Source organism: Onthophagus taurus, chromosome 1 (genome assembly GCF_036711975.1).
Source record: "Onthophagus taurus isolate NC chromosome 1, IU_Otau_3.0, whole genome shotgun sequence".
NCBI classification, from domain to species: domain Eukaryota; kingdom Metazoa; phylum Arthropoda; class Insecta; order Coleoptera; family Scarabaeidae; genus Onthophagus; species Onthophagus taurus.
In genome coordinates, this window is record NC_091966.1 from 2503768 (window position 1) to 2523339 (window position 19572).

The 19572-nt window shown below is 26.3% G+C and overlaps 1 protein-coding gene across 1 annotated transcript; it reads left to right on the top strand.

The window, feature by feature from the left end:
- The first annotated feature begins 1345 nt into the window (after nucleotides 1-1345).
- Nucleotides 1346-19164, top strand: LOC111423578 (uncharacterized). Its single transcript, XM_023056845.2, has 3 exons — nucleotides 1346-1843; nucleotides 8058-8235; nucleotides 18691-19164. Exons 1-3 carry the CDS (start codon nucleotides 1691-1693, stop codon nucleotides 18792-18794), a joined length of 435 nt encoding a protein of 144 aa, XP_022912613.2. The 5' UTR covers nucleotides 1346-1690; the 3' UTR covers nucleotides 18795-19164.
- Nucleotides 19165-19572: the final 408 nt, after the last annotated feature.

The window sequence follows — 19572 nt, forward strand, 5'->3', positions numbered from 1 at the left end:
TCCGATAACCGACATAAAGTGGTGCTTGAATGTGGAGAATAAAAATGAATTACTAATGCACAATGGATGATGCAGAGATAGTACGACACATAAACGCACAACGAAATTGCATGGCTGGGATATTTGGAAAGAATGCAAGAAAACAGTGGACACCATAGGGGCAAAAATACATTTGGTGTACGAAACTGGAAGTGTGCAGCATTTGATAGATCAAACTGACAACGTATTGTGAAATCTTGAGCACAGACCATTACAAAATAGTGAACCCTAGATAATTGTTGAAAACAATGTGATAGTTTCGATGATGTGATATTAATACCATGATGGTGGAAAGCAGGGTAGATGAAGTTCTGCCTTACTATGTAAAAGGCCTTCCAGACGTTTCAGACCTTTTAGTTTTGAAGTCCATGATTGTTTCCGTGAACTACAATTCTGATCCGGAATGCAAAAGGATAACATAAAATGACAGGTGCTGAGTAGGTTCACATCCTATGAGATGGAGATTGGCTCACTTCTTCTCTCTGTTCCTGGTGTAATTGGTGAAGATGGTATTGAATATAAGATTGTGCGCAGCGATGATGGCGTTAAGTTTTTTGCCGATACTTTGAGTGAAGTGGGTTTAGAAGCTGAAGATGGCAGTGGGGGCAGAAAAGGTCTTCATGATGAAGGCGCAGATTTCCGATATAGGTGGACCAAGAGTTCGGCTTTGCATTAGACATTAGAAAATAAGTTTCGTCTTCACTTTTAATTCCTCCTTGGATGGTGAAAGATCTTAGTTAGTCATAAAAACAGCATATGTCTTCAATCTGGGTGTTTTATCAGCTTTCTCCTGGACTATTCGAGATCATCACTGCTCTCGTGCTTCATAGGACGAAAATGTAGCATCTTTGGTCTGTAGATTTAAATTGCACTTATCAAAACCAATAAATCTTTATGTACGATTCGAGGATGATCTTTGTGAGGTCAAGATAATCTCATAACTGCTTTGGTCTCAACCCAATAGATCTACACATAAGCAAAAAAAATTTTATACCTTGATAAACGCTAAAAATGCGTTAACATGCTATTTTCATTCCGCATAAGATTCTATTTTTCGATGTTATAGTTTTGTAATGAAGTTATAAAAATTAGGTGAAGATCAAAAAGGTTATTGTTTGGTAACCTTAACATTTTTCTTTATTTATAAAAAAAAGATTATAAAAGTTAAACGAACTTAAATAATTTTTTTTATTTATAAAAAAGGGGTTATTAACTTATTCCAATGAATCTCCGTGGTTCTTTGGAGGGGTTCGATGAGATTCGCGTATAAAAGCGTGGCATCAAAAATCCGATTCTCATTATTGTCCTGGTAGCGAATCGAAACGAGTTCGAAAAACGACCGGTTAACGATTAGTTGCAAAAAATCTCTTCTCTTGCTTCTTTTAAGTATTCCTCTCAAGTATTCCTTTTTACTATTCCTCTTAAAGCAAAGTGAGGAAATTAAAGGTGTATAAACGCGAAAAGGAAACTCTCTCGACGAGTTGCGCCCCGAAAACACTGGTTGCCTGAAACGGTCGCTGAAGTGTCGAATCCAAAGTCATTTTCACGCATCCGTTCGACGACCGCGTTTTGAATTCGCGTCCGGTCTTCGAACTAATTCTGTAAAGGAGTAAAGAAAATTATTTCATTCAACTTCCCTGTTCCAATCGGTATGAAAGTCCTTTTAACTCTTCTCCTTGCCTCGGGGATTTACTGCAGAAATCTTCGTGGTGAAAACAACCAACAGGAATTACTCAAGATTTCCGATGAACTTCGTGGAGATGATTCTTTGGTAGACGAAAGAAATGGTTACTCTGAAAATTCCGTAAGTTATATATCTAAATTATTATAATTATTTATATTATAAATTCAATAAATTGGTAAATAATTGTATGTGATTTGAATTTCCAAATTAGGAATAATCAAATTAGGGGTTAAATTCATTTTCATTATGGTACCCAAGAGTACTAATAACAACGCTTTGTTGTTATATATTCTTCGCTAATTGTTTGATCGATTATTATTATTACCCGAGGCATTAACTTCGATAATATATTAATTATCATTGAGTATTATCATATTTAATATTAATTTCATTTCGTAAAAATCCCTTCTTTAATTTATTGTGATAACTAAAACAATTAATTAATTCTATTGTAGAAACAACATTATTTCCACATCAATAATGATTATTAGAGCATATTGCTAAATTTTATTGAAATATTAAATTCGAAAGCATCTGCTTAATTTATTAAGTTATAAATAAAAAAATCATACAATCTTAATTTATTTATGTTAAGATAAACTATAAATTTCTTTTAGTTAAAAGTAACAAATTATTTTTTGTTGTTTTGAGGGTAATTTATGAAAAAAGATTATGATAAACCCAAAGACTGGAATATATTATTCAAAAAAGGACATTTTTAGCTTTAATTTGATATAAAAATAACAACTTAAAATCCAAAAATAAAGTTGGAATGATTTTTCGAAATTATTGTGTCGTTTTGAGGTTAATAAAAATTTCAAAAAATCATAGGATATTTATTTATAGGAGTTAATTGATGATTTATGTCTTAAATTAAAGATAAATGCATCTTTTTAAAGATAATCAATAAAAATTTAGGTGTTAATAATAAAATTTCGCAGAAAAAAATTTTAAAGCATCAGACACATTTTTAATACTTTCAGGTTAGTTTATGAGAAAAAATTCAAAATAAACCCAACAATTATAACATATTATACGAAAGATAATGTTGTTAGCTTTAATTTGATGTAAAAATAACAACTTAAAATCCAAAAATAAAGTTGAAATGATTTTTTGAAATTATTTTGACGTTTTGAGGTTAATAAAAATTTCAAAAAATCATAGGATATTTATTTATAGGAGTTAATTGATGATTTATGTCTTAAATTAAAGATAAATGTATTTTTTTAAAGATAATCCATGAAAATTTAGGTGTTAATAATCAAATTTCGCAGAAAAGAAATGTTAAACCATCAAGTTCATTTTTAATACTTTCAGGTTAGTTTATGAGAAAAAATTCAAAATAAACCCAACGATTATAATATATCATACGAAAGATGAAGTTTTTAGGTTTAATTTGATGTAAAAATAACAACTTAAAATCCAAAAATAAAGTTGGAATGATTTTTTGAAATTATTTTGACATTTTGAGGTTAATAAAAATTTCAAAAAATCATAGAATATTTATTTATAGGAGTTAATTGATGATTTATGTCTTAAATTAAAGATAAATGCATGCTTTTTAAGATAATCGATAAAAATGTAGGTGTTAATAATCAAATTTCGCAGAAAAAAAATTTTAAAGCATCAGACACATTTTTAATACTTTCAGGTTAGTTTATGAGAAAAAATTCAAAATAAACCCAACGATTATAACATATTATACAAAAGATAATGTTGTTAGCTTTAATTTGATGTAAAAATAACAACTTAAAATCCAAAAATAAAGTTGGAATGATTTTTTGAAATTATTTTAACGTTTTGAGGTTAATAAAAATTTCAAAAAATCATAGGATATTTATTTGTAGGAGTTAATTGATGATTTATGTCTTAAATTAAAGATAAATACATCTTTTTAAAGATAATCCATGAAAATTTAGGTGTTAATAATCAAATTTCGCAGAAAAAAAATTTTAAAGCGTCAGACTCATTTTTAATACTTTCAGGTTAGTTTATGAGAAAAAAATTAAAATAAACCTAACGATTATAATATATTATACGAAAGATGGTGTTTTTAGCTTTAATTTGATGTAAAAATAACAACTAAAAATCCAAAAATAAAGTTGGAATGATTTTTTGAAATTATTTGGACGTTTTGAGGTTAATAAAAATTTCAAAAAATCATAGGATATTTATTTGTAGGAGTTAATTGATGATTTATGTCTTAAATTAAAGATAAATGCATGCTTTTTAAGATAATCGATAAAAATGTAGGTGTTAATAATCAAATTTCGCAGAAAAAAAATTTTAAAGCATCAGACACATTTTTAATACTTTCAGGTTAGTTTATGAGAAAAAATTCAAAATAAACCCAACGATTATAACATATTATACAAAAGATAATGTTGTTAGCTTTAATTTGATGTAAAAATAACAACTTAAAATCCAAAAATAAAGTTGGAATGATTTTTTGAAATTATTTTGACGTTTTAAGGTTAATAAAAATTTCAAAAAATCATAGGATATTTATTTGTAGGAGTTAATTGATGATTTATGTCTTAAATTGAAGATAAATGCATCTTTATAAAGATAATTCATGAAAATTTAGGTGTTAATAATCAAATTTCGCAGAAAAGAAATGTTAAAGCATCAAGTTCAGTTTTAATACTTTCATGTTAGTTTATGAGAAAAAATTCAAAATAAACCCAACGATTATAATATATCATACGAAAGATGATGTTTTTAGCTTTAATTTAATGTAAAAATAACAACTTAAAATTCAAAAATAAAATTGGTATGATTTTTTGAAATTATTTTGACGTTTTGAGGTTAATAAAATTTTCAAAAAATCATAGGATATTTATTTGTAGGAGTTAATTGATGATTTATGTCTTAAATTAAAGATAAAAACATCTTTTTAAAGATAATTAATAAAAATGTAGGTGTTAATAATCAAATTTCGCAGAAAAAAAATTTTAAAGCATCAGACTCATTTTTAATACTTTCAGGTTAGTTTATGAGAAAAAATTCAAAATAAACCCAACGATTATAATATAACATACGAAAGATGAAGTTTTTAGGTTTAATTTGATGTAAAAATAACAACTAAAAATCCAAAAATAAAGTTGGAATGATTTTTTGAAATTATTTTGATGTTTTGAGGTTAATAAAAATTTCAAAAAATCGTCCATTCTTTATTCGTCGGAGTTAATTAATGATTTATATCTTAAAATAAAGGTAAATGGATCCTTTTTAAGATAATCGATAAAAATTTAGGTGTTAATAACCAAATTTCGCAGAAAAAAAAACATTAAAGCAATAACTTCATTTTTAATACTTTCAGGTTAGTTTATAAGAAAAAAATGATGATAAACCCAACGATTATAATATATCGCACGAAAGAGGATACTTTTAGCTTTAATTTGATATAAAAATAACAACTTAACCCCCAAAAATAAAGTTGCAATGATTTTTCGAAATTATTTTGATGTTTTGAAGTTAATAAAAATTTCAAAAAATCGTACAATCTTTATTCGTCGGACTTAATTAATGATTTATGTCTTAAATGAAAGATAAATGCATGCTTTTTAAGATAACCGATAAAAATTTAGGTGCTAATAATCAAATTTCGCAGAAAAAGAATGTTAAAGCAACAAGTTCAGTTTTAAGACTTTCAGGTTAGTTTATGAGAAAAAATTCATCATAAACTCAACGATTATAATATATCATACGAAAGATGATGTTTTTAGGTTTAATTTGATGTAAAAATAACAACTTAAAATCCAAAAATAAAGTTAGAATGATTTTTTCAAATTATTTTGACGTTTTGAGGTTAATAAAAATTTCAAAAAATCATAGGATATTTATTTATAGGAGTTAATTGATGATTTATGTCTTAAATTAAAGATAAATGCATCTTTTTAAAGATAATCCATGTAAATTTAGGTGTTAATAATCAAATTTCGCAGAAAAAAAATGTTAAAACATCAGTGTCATTTTTAATGCTTTCAGGTTAGTTTATAAGAAAAAAATGATGATAAACCCAACGATTATAATATATCACACGAAAAAGGATGCTTTTAGCTTTAATTTGATGTAAAAATAACAACTTAAAATCCAAAAATTAACTTTTAATGATTTTTTGAAATAATTTTGATGTTTTGAGGTTAATAAAAATTTCAAAAAATCATACAATCTTTATTAGTCGGAGTTAATTAATGATTTTTGTCTTAAATGAAAGATAAATGCATGCTTTTTAAGATAATCGATAAAAATTTAGGTGTTAATAATCAAATTTCGCAGAAAAAGAATATTAAAGCAATAAGTTCATTTTTAGTACTTTCAGGTTAGTTTATGAGAAAAAATTCATATTAAACCCAACGATTATGATATATCATACGAAAGAGGATGTTTTTGGCTTTAATTTAATGTAAAAATAACAACTTAACCTCTAAAAATAAAGTTGGAGTGATTTTTCAAAATTATTTTGACGTTTTGAGGATAACAAAAATTTCAAAAAATCGTAAAATCTTTATTTGTGGGAATTTATGGATGATTTATGATTTAAATTAAAGACAAATGCATCTTTTTAAAGATAATCGATAAAAATTTTGGTGTTAATAATCAAATTTCGCAGAAAAAAAATGATAAGCATCAAGTTAACAATTATAACAACGATTATAATATATCAAACGAAAGAGGATGCTTTTAGCTTTAATTTGATATAAAAATAACAACCTAAACCCCAAAAAAAAAGTTGGAATGATTTTTCGAAATTATTTTGATGTTTTAAAGATCACAAAAATTTTAAAAAATTGTACAATCTTTATTTGTAGGAGTTGATTGATAATTTATGTCTTAAAATAAAGATAAATACACCTTCTTAAAGATTATCGATAAATATTTTAGTGTTAATAACTAAATTTTGCAGAAATAAAATTTTAAAGCAACAAGTTCATTTTTAATACTTTGAGATTATTTCCTTATTCAAAAAAGGATGTTTTTAGCTTTAATTTGATGTAAAAATAGCAGGCTAACTTCTAAAAATATAGATGGAATGATTTTTAGAAATTATTTTGACCCTATTTTGCAAATAAAATTTCAAAAAATCTGGCAATATTTATTTATGAAAATAAATTGATGAATTATGTCTTAAATTAAAGCTAAAACTGTCTATTTTAGGATAATCAATGAATACTCTTGTGGTAATTATTAAATTTCGCATTTTACAGTACATTCGTTTTCAATATTTTGTGATTAATAAAACCAGAATAAATTCAACGACTCAAGGACGTTTTTAGTTTTAATTTGATATGAAAATAAGAATAACCTTCAAAACTAAAGTTGGAATGATTTAAATGAAAAACTAAGATCACACCAAACTCTTTAAATTAAAAGGGATACAAAACTTTTTCATCTTCAGCTTTCTAGCCCTTGATGTCCCTCTTAATTCAATTTGACTTCCGGAAATGTCAGCAGCGATTGTTTGCTAGGAATATTTTAATACCCCCCGAGTACTTATTACTTCCATTCTTTGATGTTATTAATATTAAAAATTATACAAATTAAGATTTTTAATTACTTTTCAAGTACTATATCTATATGTAAAGTGTCTAAAGTGCTTAAAATGGCATAGAATTAAATTAAAATGTATGTTGGAGAGTAGCATCTGGATAGATATTAAAAATTTCGTTATAAAGATGAAAATTGTAGATATATTCGATTTGTTTTAACGATTATGACGCGTGTCCATTTTACGGGCGAAAAAATGCTAAAAAATCTGATCAAAAATGTAAAGATATTTACTATAGCCGATCGCAAAAGTGGACGAGCCACTTTTAACAGAAAGTATAAAGTTTATAAGCGCACGCCTACATTCACGCTCGATCGTTCCAATTTTTTACGATTTGTTTTTACAATCAGCAGATATACTCGGCCACAAAATAGCTAACGAAGTATGTATCTAAAAATTTCTTCTTCTTTTAATGCTCTAAATAAATTTTATAAGGTACGCAGTTTCTAAATCAAATTGCACAACCTTTTTTTCATCAAAAAATATACATGAACGAAGATTATTGATAACAGGTCATGTTGAAAATCCTTCTTTCGTAATCGCGTTAATTAGTAGTGAAGGGGTGATTAGAGCGTCGCGACGCATCATTGTTTGGACACGTTTTTTCTACATAACCCAGAAGCTTAGAACTTCACCCTCTCAATTTCATTTGGAAAAAATTTATTAATAATAAAAAAAGTTGAGGTATTAACGCAATCTAAAGCTTCGTTTTATTCCGACGACAGTTTAATTAAGCCCGCTAATTATTTTTTTTGTTAATATATTACGTTATTTTCGTTATAGGTTTTTGAAGAAAATGCAAATAAAGACTTAACGGAAAAATTACATCAATATTACTTGTTGGTGGAAGAACGAATTAATCTAAATCCGGATCAAAAATTGTCACCGCTAGACAAGGCTGTTTATTTATTCGTGAAGACGATGAAGCAGCGCAACAAGAGGCAAAACAAAAAGATGAAATGTAAGTGGTTATTTTTAAAATTAACATTCTTCGCGCTCTACTAACACAAAACCGATGCGGCGAGTTGAGTGTTAAACGTAAAATAGTCACGTGCCGTGGGACCTTCATCGAAAATAACAAAAGTAGGCTCAAGACCGACAAAATTATGACATAATTAACCTACTTTCATTGTTTTAGTTTCATTTCTTTCCTCGGATTCTTAAAATTATTTATTAGTATATTTAAAATATAAATAAATTAAATTTTGGTGGATGCGCCTACTAAAATTTTTATTTATTTTTATTTTGTGCTCACCAATTAACAAAAATGTTTTAGTTTAATATTTGAATATTTAGTAAATATTATTAATTATTTTACCCATAAAGTATTTATTCAATTAGAAACTATTTACAAATTGATCCTGAATTACATCAAGTACAAACGTTATAATTAATATTTATTAAGCTATTTATTAACATATCCTTCATCTTTAACTTTGAAAAAGAAAATTTCTTTAAATTGAAGCAATTTTAAACGTGTGGATGTTGATACTCTTCTAGAAGTATATCATATTGGTTTGGAATTGTTATTGAATAAGCTTTAAATTAACATATCACACATTATGATATGTTGATTTATCCAAAAGTTACCGAACAAAGATTTTCTAAATATCCGGATCTTGATACAAGTAAATATTCTTGTAGAAATATATCATATTGATTCTGAATTGTTATTGAACAAGCTTCAAATTGAGATATCACACGTTTTGATATATTGATTTGTTCAAAAGTTATCCAAGACAGATTTTCTCCTTTTTCAGCAATTTTGAAACACTTGATTCTAAAAATTCTGTATCTTTGATCAAAATTTGTTACATATCATTGGAATCGTTGTTAATTAAGCTATTTATTACCATATCATACAGTAAGATATTTTCACTTATCGAGTAGGCATTGAAAGAAAAAGAAAATATCATTAATTTGGCAATTTTAAACTATTCTAAATAACCGGATATTGATGCAACTAAACATTTTTCTAGAAATATGTCATATCACTTCGAATTTCTTATTGAACAAGCTTCAAATTGAGATATCACACGTTTTGATATATTGATTTGTTCAATAGTTATCCAAGACAGTTTTCTCCTTTTTAAGCAATTTTGAAACACTTGATTCTAAAAATTCTGGATCTTTGATCAAAATTTGTTACATATCATTGGAATCGTTGTTAATTAAGCTATTTATTACCATATCATACAGTAAGATATTTTCACTTATCGAGTAGGCATTGAAAGAAAAAGAAAATATCATTAATTTGGCAATTTTAAACTGTTCTAAATAACTAGATATTGATGCAACTAAACATTTTTTTAGAAATATATCATATCGCTTCGAATTTCTTATTGAACAAGCTTCAAATTGAGATATCACACGTTATTATATATTAATTTGTCCAAAAGTTATCGAAGAAAGATTTTCACCTTTTTTAAGCAGTTATGAAACACTTGATCCCGAAAATTCTAAATGTTTGATGAAAATTTGTTATATATCATTGGAATCGTCGTTAATTAAGCTATTTATTACTATATCAAACAGTAAGATATTTTGACTTATCGAGTAGGCATTGAAAGAAAAAGAAAATATCTTTAACTTGGCAATTTTAAGCTATTGTAAATAACCGGTTGGTGACGCAAGCAAATACTCTTGTAGAAATATATCATATTACTTCTGAATTGTTATTGAACAAGCTTCAAATTGAGATATCACACGTTATGATATGTTGATGTATCCAAAAGTTACCGAAGAAAGATTTTAACCATTTTTAAGCAGTTGAAAAACATCCGATTCTAAAAATTCTAAATGTTTGATCAAAATTTGTTATATATCATTGGAATCGTTGTTAATTAAGCTATTTATTGCTATATTAAACAGTAAGATATTTTGACTTATCGAGTACGCATTGAAAGAAAAAGAAAATATCTTTAATTTGGCAATTTTAAGCTATTGGAAATAACGGATTGCTGACACAAGCAAATACTCTTGTAAAAATATATCATATTACTTCTGAATTGTTATTAAATAATCTTCAAATTGAGATATCACACGATATGATATGTTGATTTATCCAAAAGTTACCGAAGAAAGATTTTAACCATTTTTAAGCAGTTGAAAAACACCGGATTCTAAAAATTCTAAATGTTTGATCAAAATTTATTATATATCATTGGAATCGTTGTTAATTAAGCTATTAATTACCATATCAAACAGTAAGATATTTTCAGTTATTGAGAAGGCATAGGAAGAAAAATATTATTAATTTGGTAATTTTAAACTGTTCTAAATAACCGGATCTTGATACAAGTAAATATTCTTGTAGAAATATATCATATTGATTCTGAATTGTTATTGAACAAGCTTCAAATTGAGATATCACACGTTTTGATATATTGATTTGTTCAAAAGTTATCCAAGACAGATTTTCTCCTTTTTAAGCAATTTTGAAACACTTGATTCTAAAAATTCTATATCTTTGATCAAAATTTATTACATATCATTGGAATCGTTGTTAATTAAGCTATTTATTACCATATCATACAGTAAGATATTTTCAGTTATCGAGCAGGCATTGAAAGAAAAAGAAAATATCATTAATTTGGCAATTTTAAACTATTCTAAATAACCGGATATTGATACAACTAAATATTTTTCTAGAAATATATCATATTGCTTCACACTTCTTATTGAACAATCTTCAAATTAAGATATCACACGTTCTGATATATTGATTTGTTCAAAAGTTATCCAAGACAGATTTTCTCCTTTTTAAGCAATTGTGAAACACTTGATTCTAAAAATTCTATATCTTTGATCAAAATTTGTTACATATCATTCGAATCGTTGTTAATTAAGCTATTTATTACCATATCATACAGTAAGATATTTTCACTTATCGAGTAGGCATTGAAAGAAAAAGAAAATATCATTAATTTGGCAATTTTAAACTGTTCTAAATAACTAGATATTGATGCAACTAAACATTTTTTTAGAAATATATCATATCGCTTCGAATTTCTTATTGAACAAGCTTCAAATTGAGATATCACACGTTATGATATATTGATTTGTCCAAAAGTTATCGAAGAAAGATTTTCACCTTTTTTTAGCAGTTATGAAACACTTGATCCTGAAAATTCGAAATGTTTGATGAAAATTTGTTATATATCATTAGAATCGTTGTTAATTAAGCTATTTATTGCTATATTAAAGAGTAAGATATTTTGACTTATCGAGTACGCATTGAAAGAAAAAGAAAATATCTTTAATTTGGCAATTTTAAGCTATTGGAAATAACGGATTGCTGACACAAGCAAATACTCTTGTAAAAATATATCATATTACTTCTGAATTGTTATTAAATAATCTTCAAATTGAGATATCACACGATATGATGTGTTGATTTATCCAAAAGTTACCGAAGAAAGATTTTAACCATTTTTAAGCAGTTGAAAAACACCCGATTCTAAAAATTCTAAATGTTTGATCAAAATTTGTTATATATCATTGGAATCGTTGTTAATTAAGCTATTAATTACCATATCAAACAGTAAGATGTTTTCACTTATTGAGAAGGCATAGGAAGAAAAATATTAATTTGGTAATTTTAAACTGTTCTAAATAACCGGATCTTGATACAAGTAAATATTCTTGTAGAAATATATCATATTGATTCTGAATTGTTATTGAACAAGCTTCAAATTGAGATATCACACGTTTTGATATATTGATTTGTTCAAAAGTTATCCAAGACAGATTTTCTCCTTTTTAAGCAATTTTGAAACACTTGGTTCTAAAAATTCTGGATCTTTGATCAAAATTTGTTACATATCATTGGAATCGTTGTTAATTAAGCTATTTATTACCATATCATACAGTAAGATATTTTCACTTATCGAGTAGGCATTGAAAGAAAAAGAAAATATCATTAATTTGGCAATTTTAAACTATTCTAAATAACCGGATATTGATACAACTAAATATTTTTCTAGAAATATATCATATTGCTTCACACTTCTTATTGAACAAGCTTCAAATTGAGATATCACACGTTTTGATATATTGATTTGTTCAAAAGTTATCCAAGACAGATTTTCTACTTTTTAAGCAATTTTGAAACACTTGATTCTAAAAATTCTGGATCTTTGATCAAAATTTGTTACATATCATTGGAATCGTTGTTAATTAAGCTATTTATCACCATATCATATAGTAAGATATTTTCACTTATCGAGTAGGCATTGAAAGAAAAAGAAAATATCATTAATTTGGCAATTTTAAACTATTCTAAATAACCCGATATTGATGCAACTAAACATTTTTCTAGAAATATATCATATCGCTTCGAATTTCTTATTGAACAAGCTTCAAATTGAGATATCACACGTTATTATATATTGATTTATCCAAAAGTTATCGACGAAAGATTTTCACCTTTTTTAAGCAATTATGAAACACTTGATCCTGAAAATTCTAAATGTTTGATCAAAATTTGTTATATATCATTGGAATCGTTGTTAATTAAACTATTTATTGCTATATCAAACAGTAAGATATTTTGACTTATCGAGAAGGCATTGAAAGAAAAAGAAAATATCTTTAATTTGGCAATTTTCTGCTATTCTAAATAACCGGTTGCTGACGCAAGCAAATATTCTTGTAGAAATATATCATATTGATTCTGAATTGTTATTGAACAAACTTCAAATTGAGATATCACACGTTCTGATATATTGATTTGTTCAAAAGTTATCGAAGACAGATTTTCACCTTTTTTAAGCAATTTTGAAACACTTGATTCTAAAAATTCTGTATCTTTGATCAAAATTTGTTACATATCATTGGAATCGTTGTTAATTAAGCTATTTATTACCATATCATACAGTAAGATATTTTCACTTATCGAGTAGGCATTGAAAGAAAAAGAATATATCATTAATTTGGCAATTTTAAACTATTCTAAATAACCCGATATTGATGCAACTAAACATTTTTCTAGAAATATATCATATCACTTCGAATTTCTTATTGAACAAGCTTCAAATTGAGATATCACACGTTATTATATATTGATTTGTCCAAAAATTATCGAAGAAAGATTTTCACCTTTTTTAAGCAGTTATGAAACACTTGATCCTGAAAATTCTAAATGTTTGATGAAAATTTGTTATATATCATTGGAATCGTTGTTAATTAAGCTATTTATTGCTATATTAAACAGTAAGATATTTTGACTTATCGAGTACGCATTGAAAGAAAAAGAAAATATCTTTAATTTGGCAATTTTCTGCTATTCTAAATAACCGGTTGCTGACGCAAGCAAATATTCTTGTAGAAATATATCATATTACTTCTGAATTGTTATTGAACAAGCTTCAAAGTGAGATATCACACGTTATGGTATGTTGATGTATCCAAAATTTACCCAAGAAAAATTTTAACCATTTTTAAGTAGTTGAAAAACACCCGATTCTAAAAATTCTAAATGTTTGATCAAAATTTGTTATATATCATTGGAATCGTTGTTAATTAAGCTATTTATTGCTATATTAAACAGTAAGATATTTTCACTTATCGAGTACGCATTGAAAGAAAAAGAAAATATCTTTAATTTGGCAATTTTAAGCTATTGGAAATAACGGATTGCTGACACAAGCAAATACTCTTGTAGAAATATATCATATTACTTCTGAATTGTTATTAAATAATCTTCAAATTGAGATATCACACGATATGATATGTTGATTTATCCAAAAGTTACCGAAGAAAGATTTTAACCATTTTTAAGCAGTTGAAAAACACCGGATTCTAAAAATTCTAAATGTTTGATCAAAATTTGTTATATATCATTGGAATCGTTGTTAATTAAGCTATTAATTACCATATCAAACAGTAAGATATTTTCACTTATTGAGAAGGCATAGGAAGAAAAATATTATTAATTTAGTAATTTTAAACTGTTCTAAATAACCGGATCTTGATAGAAGTAAATATTCTTGTAAAAATATATCATATTGATTCTAAATTGTTATTGAACATGCTTCGAATTGAGATATCACACGTTTTGATGTATTCATTTATCCAAAAATTATCGAAGACAGATTTTCACCTTTTTTAAGCAATTTTGAAACACTTAATTCTAAAAATTCTGTATCTTTGATAAAATTTTTTTACATATCATTGAAATCGTTGTTAATTAAGCTATTTATTGCCATATCAAACAGTAAGATATTTTCACTTATCGAGTAGGCATTGAAAGAAAAAGAAAATATCATTAATTTGGCAATTTTAAACTATGCTAAATAACCAGATATTGATACAACTAAACATTTTTCTAGAAATATATCATGTCGCTTCGAACTTTTGATTGGACAAGCTTCAAATTGAGATATCACACGTTTTGATATATTGATTTGTTCAAAAGTTATCCAAGACAGATTTTCTCCTTTTTAAGCAATTTTGAAACATTTGATTCTAAAAATTCTATATCTTTGATCAAAATTTGTTACATATCATTGGAATCGTTGTTAATTAAGCTATTTATTACCATATCATACAGTAAGATATTTTCACTTATCGAGTAGACATTGAAAGAAAAAGAAAATATCATTAATTTGGCAATTTGAAACTATTCTAAATAACCGAATGTTGATACAACTAAACATTTTGCTAGAAATATATCATATTGCTTCGAATTTCTTATTGAACAAGCTTCAAATTGAGATATCACACGTTATGATATATTGATTTGTCCAAAAGTTATCGAAGAAAGATTTTCACCTTTTTTAAGCAGTTTTGAAACACTTGATCCTGAAAATTCTAAATGTTTGATGAAAATTTGTTATATATCATTGGAATCGTCGTTAATTAAGCTATTTATTACTATATCAAACAGTGAGATATTTTGACTTATCGAGTAGGCATTGAAAGAAAAAGAAAATATCTTTAACTTGGCAATTTTAAGCTATTGTAAATAACCGGTTGGTGACGCAAGCAAATACTCTTGTAGAAATATATCATATTACTTCTGAATTGTTATTGAACATGCTTCAAATTGAGATAGCACACGTTATGATATGTTGATGTATCCAAAAGTTACCGAAGAAAGATTTTAACCATTTTTAAGCAGTTGAAAAACATCCGATTCTAAAAATTCTAAATGTTTGATCAAAATTTGTTATATATCATTGGAATCGTTGTTAATTAAGCTATTTATTGCTATATTAAACAGTAAGATATTTTGACTTATCGAGTACGCATTGAAAGAAAAAGAAAATATCTTTAATTTGGCAATTTTAAGCTATTAGAAATTACGGATTGCTGACACAAGCAAATACTCTTGTAAAAATATATCATATTACTTCTGAATTGTTATTGAACAAGCTTCAAATTGAGATATCACAAGTTATGATATGTTGATGTATCCAAAAGTTACCGAAGAAAGATTTTAACCATTTTTAAGCAGTTGAAAAACATCCGATTCTAAAAATTCTAAATGTTGGATCAAAATTTGTTATATATCATTGGAATCGTTGTTAATTAAGCTATTTATTGCTATATCAAACAGTAAGATAATTTGACTCATCGAGAAGGCATTGAAAGAAAAAGAAAATATCATTAATTTGGCAATTTTAAGCTATTCTAAATAACCGGTTGCTGACGCAAGCAAATACTCTTGTAGAAATATATCATATTACTTCTGAATTGTTATTAAATAATCTTCAAATTGAGATATCACACGATATGATATGTTGATTTATCCAAAAGTTACCGAAAAAAGATTTTAACCATTTTTAAGCAGTTGAAAAACACCGGATTCTAAAAATTCTAAATGTTTGATCAAAATTTGTTATATATCATTGGAATCGTTGTTAATTAAGCTATTAATTACCATATCAAACAGTAAGATATTTTCACTTATTGAGAAGGCATAGGAAGAAAAATATTATTAATTTAGTAATTTTAAACTGTTCTAAATAACCGGATCTTGATAGAAGTAAATATTCTTGTAAAAATATATCATATTGATTCTAAATTGTTATTGAACATGCTTCGAATTGAGATATCACACGTTTTGATGTATTCATTTATCCAAAAATTATCGAAGACAGATTTTCACCTTTTTTAAGCAATTTTGAAACACTTAATTCTAAAAATTCTGTATCTTTGATAACATTTTTTTACATATCATTGAAATCGTTGTTAATTAAGCTATTTATTGCCATATCAAACAGTAAGATATTTTCACTTATCGAGTAGGCATTGAAAGAAAAAGAAAATATCTTTAATTTGGTAATTTTAAGCTATTCTAAATAACCGGTTGCTGACGCAAGCAAATGCTCTTGTAGAAATATATCATATTACTTCTGAATTGTTATTGAACAAGCTTCAAATTGATACATCACACGTTATGTTATATTGATTTGTCCAAAAGTTATCGAAGACACATTTTCACCTTTTTTAAGCAATTTTGAAACACTTAATTCTAAAAATTCTGTATCTTTGATCAAAATTTGTTATATATGATTGGAATCGTTGTTAATTAAGCTATTTATTACCATATCAAACAGTAAGATATTTTCACTTATCGAGTAGGCATTGAGAGAAAAAGGAAATATCATTAATTTTGAAATTTTAAACAATTCTAAATAACCGGATATTGATACAACTAAACATTTTTCTAGAAATATATCATATCGCTTCGAACTTCTTATTGAACAAGCTTCAAATTGAGATATCACACATGATGATATGTTGATTTGTCCAAAAGTTATCAAAGAAAAATTTTCACTTTTTTTGAGCCGTTTTGAAACATCTAATTCTATGAATTCTAAGTGTTTGATCAAAATTTGTTATATACCATTGGAATCGTTGTTAATTAAGCTATTTATTACTATATCAACCAGTAAGATATTTTCACTTATCGAGAAGACATTTGAAAGAAAAGGAGAAAATCCTTAAATTGGCAATTTTAAAATAATTAAAATAAAATACGTATCTCAAAAAGTAATTGAGATATCAAGATCATTTAAACATCACTTTATAGCAAATTTAATCTAGTTTCAACACACCAGAAATAATTCCTTCGTTCCTATAAATCTCGGTGATATGATTTTTTTAATGAAACTGTTATTATTGAGGTTAAGTTGATAAATGCAATTTAAAACATTGTATCTCAGGAACGAATTAAGATATCAAAATGAAACAAAAACCATTTTAAAGGATATTTGATAAGGAGTTAATGTGTTGAAAATCATTTTATTATTTCTACAAATTTAGACATGACGATTTCTTAAATTTATGTCTGCATATTTACTTATGACAGGTTATGATTATTAATACTAATTTTTAAAAAATGATATCTCAAAAAGTAATTGGCATATCAATATCACTATAACATCACTTTATAGCAAATTTAATCTAGTTTTAACACACCAAAAATAATTCCTTCATTCATATAAATCTCGACGATACGATTTTTTTAAATAAATGCTGTTATTATTGAGATTGAGACCAAAATGTGTCTTAGGATCGAATTAAGACATCAATATATCGACTTAACGTGTTGAAAATCATTTTATTATCTCTATAAGTTTGGATGTGGTGATTTTTTGAACGTTTTATGAACATATTATATACTTATGAAAGGTTATGATTATAAATTCCTACAATATCTCTTCAACGAAGTAAATAGTTGACCACCTCGCCAATTTTCTCTTTAATCATATAAATAGTAGCGCCTCGACCTTGGTTATTATCTTTTTAACGGAGTAAGCGCATTCATTATTATTTTTTCAACGGAGTAAGAGTTCTGAGTGTGTCTGTATGGATGGTATCTAATGCATAATTTTCTAGAGGCAGGATTAACTCGGATTGTGTATTTAACACAAAGAATGCTGCATCTCCTGTCTAATATAATTTCAGTAAAGACTTGTTTAGCAATATTCGCCCAAATTATCTCACTAGTATACGAAGGAGACAGATTATGGCAAAACATAATATCTTTTGCACAACATCCAGTGGAGTGCAGCAACGCGCCATACCTCAAGTATCAAAATCATAACATTTTGTGTAATATGATAAAGCACATAGTTGCATAACCGCGATTTGACGATAACCAATGCTTGTCCGCAATGTTTCGAATTCGCTCAACATAAGATATCAACACAATTGGTATGGGTTAAGCTACTTTATTTGTACTTATAATTCAGGATCAGCTTGTAAATTATTTACTTTAATTATTATTTTATTGAACAATGTAAATAAAATAAAAAGAAAGGAAAAACAAAACTTTGATCGGCCACTTGCACTTTCTTTCATCGTTCCGGGAAAAAAAGTTATAAAAAACCCAGGCAAAACATCAAAACAAAAAACAACTTCCTGCAATTTGTTTCGATGGTATCGAATTCGCCATTTGTTTCAGATCTCACGTTCTGTCACTTCAAGATTTGCAACATCGGTGGAAAACGGGCCGCCCGCTATGTGCACATGTCGAAACCAGCCTACGAAGACAGCGTACCTACGTAAAAATATGCGCGATATCTACACGAAACCTACGAGTGAGATCAGGAGAAAGTAATAATGTGATTTGATTTTTTTTTTTGAACAACTATTCATTTTTGGTTATATTTACTTTTTCGAAAAAACCTTAAATTATTCATTTTGAGGGATTTTAGTGAAATCAAAAAGTCTTAAGTATTACTTCTTATTTTATTTTTAATAATATTATTTATGTTTTATTTATAAATAGTAATTTAAGTTGTTTTTATATTAAATTATTTATGTATTTATGTATCTATATATTATTTTTTGATGATCGATGACTTATTTTTTTTTATATGTGTAACAAACAAAAATAAAAACGCATCACAACCTCGCAAATAATTTTTTATTTTTAATTTAATCTTGCAATATTTTCGATTTATTTCGATGATGATGGTTAATACCCGAAACACGTATATATATATATATATATATAAAATAATAAGTTATTTATTAATTATGTTTCGTGTTACATTATAAGTGTTATTAAACTGTTATTATCATGACAGCAAATCAAATTGTGTGATGGACGTATTTACTTACTTTTATTTTTTGTAACATCAATTATTTTTTTACATAATATAGTTTACTAGTTTATGTATAATTTCCCAGCACTGTGTACATAAGACTTATAAAAGCGTTGATAAGATATCAAATTCGAATTGTATTATGTTAAACTATATGGTAGTTATTATAGTATTGTTTGCCTTATTATGATGGATCATTATGATTATTTTTCTTGGTTGTTTATTGATACGGTTCG

What these genes read in the sequence shown, in the direction of transcription:
- LOC111423578 (XM_023056845.2), top strand. Translation starts at nt 1,691, where the DNA reads ATGAAAGTCCTTTTAACTCTTCTCCTTGCCTCGGGGATTTACTGCAGA. An exon ending in ATGGTTACTCTGAAAATTCC is followed by an intron (nt 1,844 to 8,057) that starts GTAAGTTATATA and finishes TTTTCGTTATAG; the next exon opens with GTTTTTGAAGAAAATGCAAA. An exon ending in GCAAAACAAAAAGATGAAAT is followed by an intron (nt 8,236 to 18,690) that starts GTAAGTGGTTAT and finishes CATTTGTTTCAG; the next exon opens with ATCTCACGTTCTGTCACTTC.